The sequence below is a fragment of the Notothenia coriiceps genome, unplaced genomic scaffold, assembly GCF_000735185.1.
Source record: "Notothenia coriiceps isolate Sejong01 unplaced genomic scaffold, NC01 NC01_scaffold00013821, whole genome shotgun sequence".
Lineage (NCBI taxonomy): Eukaryota > Metazoa > Chordata > Actinopteri > Perciformes > Nototheniidae > Notothenia > Notothenia coriiceps.
Genome location: NW_011346522.1, coordinates 1 through 6,692, shown reverse-complemented (window position 1 = coordinate 6,692; position 6,692 = coordinate 1). Strand labels below are relative to the sequence as shown.

At 43.4% G+C, this 6,692-nt stretch overlaps 1 protein-coding gene across 1 annotated transcript; it reads left to right on the top strand.

The window, feature by feature from the left end:
• Positions 1-1,270: 1,270 nt before the first annotated feature.
• On the top strand, positions 1,271-6,305 carry LOC104948152 (coiled-coil domain-containing protein 30-like; the record flags this gene model as incomplete). The annotated part of the gene is made up of 7 exons (XM_010774313.1): positions 1,271-1,460; positions 1,639-1,900; positions 4,157-4,261; positions 4,733-4,903; positions 5,040-5,249; positions 5,823-5,980; positions 6,110-6,305. Coding segments are annotated over exons 1-7 (1,272 nt in total), but the record flags the coding sequence as incomplete, so codon positions are not given.
• Positions 6,306-6,692: the final 387 nt, after the last annotated feature.

The following is a 6,692-nucleotide window of genomic DNA, read 5'->3' as shown; positions in this document are numbered from 1 at the left end:
ACTGGCTTAAGCAGGGGGACACATCTGGCACTGCAGGATTTGAGTCCCTGGCGGCGTAGTGTGTTACTGATGGTAGCCTTTGTTACTTTGGTCCCAGCTCTCTGCAGGTCATTGACTAGGTCCCCCCGTGTGGTTCTGGGATTTTTGCTCACCGTTCTTGTGATCATTTTGACCCCACGGGGTGAGATCTTGCGTGGAGCCCCAGATCGAGGGAGATTATCAGTGGTCTTGTATGTCTTCCATTTTCTTATAATTGCTCCCACAGTTGATTTCTTCACACCAAGCTGCTTACCTATTGCAGATTCAGTCTTCCCAGCCTGGTGCAGGTCTACAATTTTGTTTCTGGTGTCCTTTGACAGCTCTTTGGTCTTGGCCATAGTGGAGTTTGGAGTGTGACTGTTTGAGGTTGTGGACAGGTGTCTTTTATACTGATAACGAGTTCAAACAGGTGCCATTAATACAGTTAACAAGTGGAGGACAGAGGAGGCTCTTAAAGAAGAAGTTACAGGTCTGTGAGAGCCAGAAATCTTGTTTGTTTGTTGGTGACCAAATACTTATTTTCCACCATAATTTGCAAATAAATTCTTTAAAAATCAGACAATGTGATTTTCTGGATTTTGTTTTTTTTCTCATTTTGTCTCTCATAGTTGAGGTATACCTAGGATGAAAATTACAGGCCTCTCATCTTTTTAAGTGGGAGAACTTGCACAATTGGTGGCTGACTAAATACTTTTTTGCCCCACTCTATATAAAGAAATCACCTTACTGCCTGAATGTATAGTGGAAAACTAGACTAGTAAATCAGAATTTTAATAAGATAACATGTATCTGTGTTTGAGTTCCAAAGAATATTAATGAAGGAAATATATAGAGGGATGAACAAGATAATAATGTGACCTTAGTGTTTGGGCGGTTGTGTATTTAGCTCCTACATCAGACACGCCATTACACTTTGAATATTAGTTTCAGTATCATTGTTATCTAAGAGCAAGGAAATATTTAAATAACAAATAATTAGAGAAATATCAGAAGAATTTAAATGAAATCATATTATTAATGTATAATTAATTAATACAATTAATTAATACAATACACTTAATTTGAACACATTCAAGCCACAATTCTATAATATCAAAATGTACTTATTACATAATTTACAAAACAAATAATGTATATAACCAGTTAAAAATAGATAAATGAAGAGCTAACTAACCAGGTTGACTGATAAAAAGAAGTCGGAGTTTCTCTCCATCTTGATTTCCTTGCCTCTCTGCCGGCCAGGTGGCTCAGATGGAGCGAGCCCACAGCCGCCTCCAGAGCGAGTTGGAGCGCTGTAAAGACATTCACCGGACCCAGGAGGACAGAAGAGAAAGCAGGCTTCATGTTGACCAGCTGAAGGAGCAGGCTGACCGGCTCACTGCTGAACTGAGCAGCCTGCAGACAGCACACAGCGCTCTCAGGTTGTTATCAGTCCACAATTCACGTATTGGTGCATGCAGAGGTATTTTAAAAATAGATCAGAGTTGGGATTATAGCACTGTCACAACCGGTACTGCTATCATGTATCATGGCTGGGCCTATCTTGTCTCTCTAATACACCCAAGCTGACTAGTTTGTACAAATTTGCATATGTTCCAGGGAGGAGATGGTTTCCGAGCGGCTGCAGACTGCCGAGCTCCAGGCCGAGCTTAGCTCCACTGTCCAGGAGAAGCTGACAGCAAAGGGGGAAAGAGAGAGACTGGAGATCCAGACGCAGCGCCTCAAAGAGCAGCTCAAGTGGCATCAAGAGCGGCTCTCCTCAACAAAGGAAGCACTTCTTAGCAGTCAGAAGCCTGAACTGCACACAGCTCATATAGAAGCTAGGCTAAATCCAGTGGAGAGAACCAAGGATGATGATCAGGTAACGGCAATACATTGGTAGGGTCATTCGGTTTGTAGAAAAGTCCTATGTGAAATCATCTCAGTAAGACTGTTGAGATATATAGAAGTTTAGAAATGTGGTTTACAGGGTCAAGTAGAGAGAATGTCCTACAACTTCACTCAGTTCAACGTAATTCTGCTGAAGTGCTGAATGACTAACTTACTTAAGTGTAAACACTAAGACTTTCCCGTGAAAGCACTCTCCTACAAATAAAACTGCTGCTTTCAAAATCTAATTTAAAGAGGACCTATCATGCAAAATACACTTTGTGATGTCTTTTATACATAAATATGTGTCCCCGGTGTGTCGGGGAACTCGCGCAGCGTCAGAAAATAAAACCCTCTCTCTTTTCCTCCTTATCCAAATCTTTTAAAAACGGGTGTTCAACGAGCGGATACAGATTTCCATCCGATCTGACGTCAACTCGGCAGCGGACCCACAGAAAGTTGCTATCAGAAACAATGCCTGACGTGTTTTGGACGTAATCTCGTCTTTGTTTACATTAGCAAGCCTCGCTAACACTCAGAGCTAACCTGTACTGTAGAGCACATGTGTTTTAAAAAGCAGGAACTAAAAAAAGGAACTCACCTTGTGATAAACCCGCAAGAGAAAAAGCATTTGAGTTCCATACTGTTTCAGATAATCCTTGATGTGGCTTAGAACAGGATGGCGTTTTATCACAGCAGAATTGAACTTTATCTCCGGTAGAATTCTGATCAGGCATTAGCTCCGCCTCCTCTTTTTTTGTTTTTCAAGCTAAGGACCCAAAATCTGCGTTTCTCTAACAGGGCTGCAAAAGAGGGGTATGAGCAGTATGAGGCATGGCTACAATGGGTGAACTGTTTAAGCAAAAAACTTCACAGACATTTTTTGTATCGGTATGGCCCTACAATATATTTTTCCAATATAGCATAATAGGTCCACTTTAAGTAAAAGTGTGTGAGTATTGAAAGCAATATTTAAGTATTTTAATGAGACATTTTTCAGCTGATCAAAAAGGTTTTTTATCCTAAAAACTGGAGGATTTTCTTAACCCCAATAGGAACACTAAATATGTATAGGTATTAAAAACTGTAACAGAAGAGTTACTAATGCTGTCTTTGATTATATTGGAGTAAAATGTGGAAACTTTCACTCTTAGTGGAGAGGTACAATGTTACATAAATGGAATACAGTAGCTATGAACCTCTGGAATAAGTAAAGTTAAAGTACCTCTATGTGTATTTGAGTATCTGAATAAATTTACTTTGGTACATTCCACAACTGTCCTTGATTAAAGGTCCCATGTCATGCTTTTCCAGTTATTACCCGTCCCCTTGTGTGTTATGAAGGTTTTTATGCATGTAAACAGTCTGCAGAGTCAAAACCCTCAAAGTACACCCTGTAGCGAGTAAAACTCTAACACAGAAAATACCTCCCCAAAACGCCTCGTTGGAGATACGTCACTGTCCATTGATTCTTCCGGGTAACTCATGATGTCATGCGTTACCCGGAACCAAATGGACCAATCCGTGGAGCCGTTACGTTACGTCCGTGGAGCCGTTACGTTAAGCCCCCGCTGATTGGTCCAAATTGACCAATCCACGAACTTCCTCACACACACACTCAGTGCACGCAGCTCTGCTGATCTCTCCTCCCTGGCTGCAGGCTGATAACAGACAGTTGGGATCGCGGCAAAATTCTCTCTGCAGACCCATTCTCACAGCGTTTATCAACCTTTTTCTTACTCAATATCAAGCCACACTTATTGTTTTTACTTCGGCTGTGACTTTGTGTGTGCTCAGGGTGAGTTTGGCTGTGTTTCGCTGTGTATCGCTAAACAAGGAAACCACACCTCCACGGAGCTCAGCGCGATTCACAACGTCCCGACCAATCAGAGCACACTGTGCTCACTGGGAGGGTGGGGGCTGGAGCTATTGGAGCTACAACGAGCCGTTAAAGGCAGAGAGTGAAATTCAGTGAGTACACGTAGTTTACAGAGATGCTGTATGAGAAACCAAAGTGATTTTTGAAAATCCACGATATAAATCTATTCTAGTAGACCTCAACAATGGAATTATGATCAGTGGAAATGGCCATGACATGGGACCTTTTAAGGCATATATATCAGCCACCAGTTTTTACCTTCCTGTAGGGGAAGGTGACCAGAAAGGGAATTTCCTCTGCTAGAATAAGGTGTGATTCATATATATATGTGTGTGTGGGTTGTCTTGATAGTTTTAATGTTTGATGCAGGAGCTGAATCATCTGCAGAACCAGCTGGAGGAGGAGCAGCAGCTGGCCGCTCAGCACCAACTGGCCCTGCAGGCTCAAGTCAGTGAGGCGCTGGCACACATCAAGGTTTGCAGGATCATAGTAAACCCTTAACATGCACAGATATTCATTGTTCTTGAGTTTGGGTTAATAACATCATTGTATTTGTACTGGTTAACTTTAGCTTACACAGCAGCTGCAGTAAGTCCCCTTCTTCTAGGCAATCAAAACTGTAATACATATTATTTGATTGAGTAACATCCCTGATATGAATTTAAGTTATGATAAAAAACACATTTTCAAAACTATTCTAGCTAGTTGCATTTCTGGCAATCTTTCTCTCTTTTATAATTATAATATATGCCAATGTTAAGTATAACAACTCCAGTTGTGAATCATGCCTTTATGGTTTTTGACTCTTTATTCGCTGCTAGTGTATTTGGTTGATGATTCACAGCAGCCACAAGAACATCTATGATGTCCTACCTGAAAATGATCTGTACTTCCCCTTCAGTGCAAACACATCCCAACCTCTCTGTCTCTCATTCCCCTCTTCAGTCCCAGGACTCGGTGCTGAGCCAGAAGGCAGAGGAGGCGAAGCAGATGAAGCAGGACCTGCAGAGGGCCCAGAGCCTGTTCACCTCCGCAGAGAGGGAGCTGCGCTACGAGAAGGAGAAGAACATGGACACCAAGAGACACAACACCCTGCTGGACCAGGAGAAACTCAAGGTCGGTCTTTTACAATAGCACAGTTGGCACAAATCTGAAGAATAAACCTGGAAGAAAGGTGCTGTACAAAAAGCTGTAATTGTCCGAACACTTGTTACTTTGGTGTTTTTGTGTTTATGCTCTTTTATGCCTTCAGCTTTGTGCGGAGCTGAAGCAGCTCCAGACCAAGCTGGTGCAGTTGGAGCAGTGCGTTCACTCTCAGGCGGCCGAGTGTGAACGTCAGCAGCAGAGAATCAGGGAACTGGAGTTAGAACTGGCGCGTAACTCCACAAACCGCAGCGCCACCACCAGCCTGCAGGAGGACCTGCAGAACGAGAGGGCCCGGCTCATTGTTGCTGACAAGAAGGTCAGTATGCGCAAATGCTACACAGACTTCAGTGCTTTTATTCCAACTTCATATTACATCTGGTAATACATAAACCCTCTTAGTCAGATTGGTAACCTGGTATCAGGCTTTGTGAAAAGACCCCATGGGATTTTACAACTCCTCATGTTGATGTCTGCTTATTATTGAAATCCACCATAAAACCTACATTTTGAGCCCATAATGGAATATAGTTTCCCATCCTGTGGAAATGACTATGCAGCACATATATATTCATACAAATGTACATTTTTAATAACCTAGGACTTCAATGTCCTACTGTATTTTGCACTTTGAGTTTTATTAAAGTTGACCCTATCTTAATATTAGGTGCACATAAGAAGCATTTGCCCCATGTGAAGATCCTTGGGATCTGTGTGTGCTTTTGTAGAGATGTAGCATTTGTTCTTCCTCATCTGGCATAGCACTTTCTCAGGGTTATTCCCCAACATTATTGTCTATTTCTGGCCGATATCTTCAGGGATTCTGCGGTTCAGGAGCTCATGTTATCTGTATGTCACTCTGAGTGAAGCCTGTGGCTCTGTTTGTTGGCAGGTGTTGGAGCTACAGCAGCAGCTAAAGAGCGCCCAGCACCAGCTGCGTGTGGAGGAAGCCCGGGCGGGGGAGAGCAGCCGCTTGGAGAGGGACAGCAGAGATCTGTCCGACACCCTGTCAGCCCTGAGAGCCCAGCAGCAGGAGGAGCACATCACCAGGTCACACAAACTGCACTGCTGCTACGTTAAACCTGCAGCTATGGTGGCATAACCAACATATACACCACAATTCTGACGCAGTGTTTTTGTTAACCACCATTCCTTTCCTTTCTGCCATCCCTGTCTCAGGAAGCTGGTAGAGCAGCGCGAGGAGGAGCTGCAGCAGCAGGTGCGCTCCCTGAGGCTGAATGAGGCCTCCATGACGCGGACAAACGCAGAGCTCAGCCACCGCGCGCAGCAGATGGACACACGCCTGGCTGTGTTAGAGGCTGAGCTCAGCAAGGCCAGAGAGGAGGTAAGAGCAGGGTCCAACCACTGGTCTCAGGTTATTGTCTTTGGATGAAAGTCAGCTGAATGAAATGTAACGGGATGCATTGATGCTGCAGGGTTTCAGACACCCAAGGCACCACTCATACTTTTAAAGGTCCCTTATTATACTGTTTTTGATCAATATATTTCGTTCTCAGTTATATACAAAACATGTCTCTGAAGTGTTTGGCTTGAAATACCAAACATATCACCCATTGTAGCATCCCATAATCCCCTCTGTTTCAGCCCTGTTTCAAAAGTGCTGATTCTCTGTCTGTTACTTTAGATCAAAAATAAGGAGCCCCTCTCCACGCCCCTCTGAGAGGTATTTGGTTAAAAAGAACACAATGGTGCTCTAGGAGGAGATTCAGGAGATAAGGGGGGGCGGGGTACCTTGGTTGGT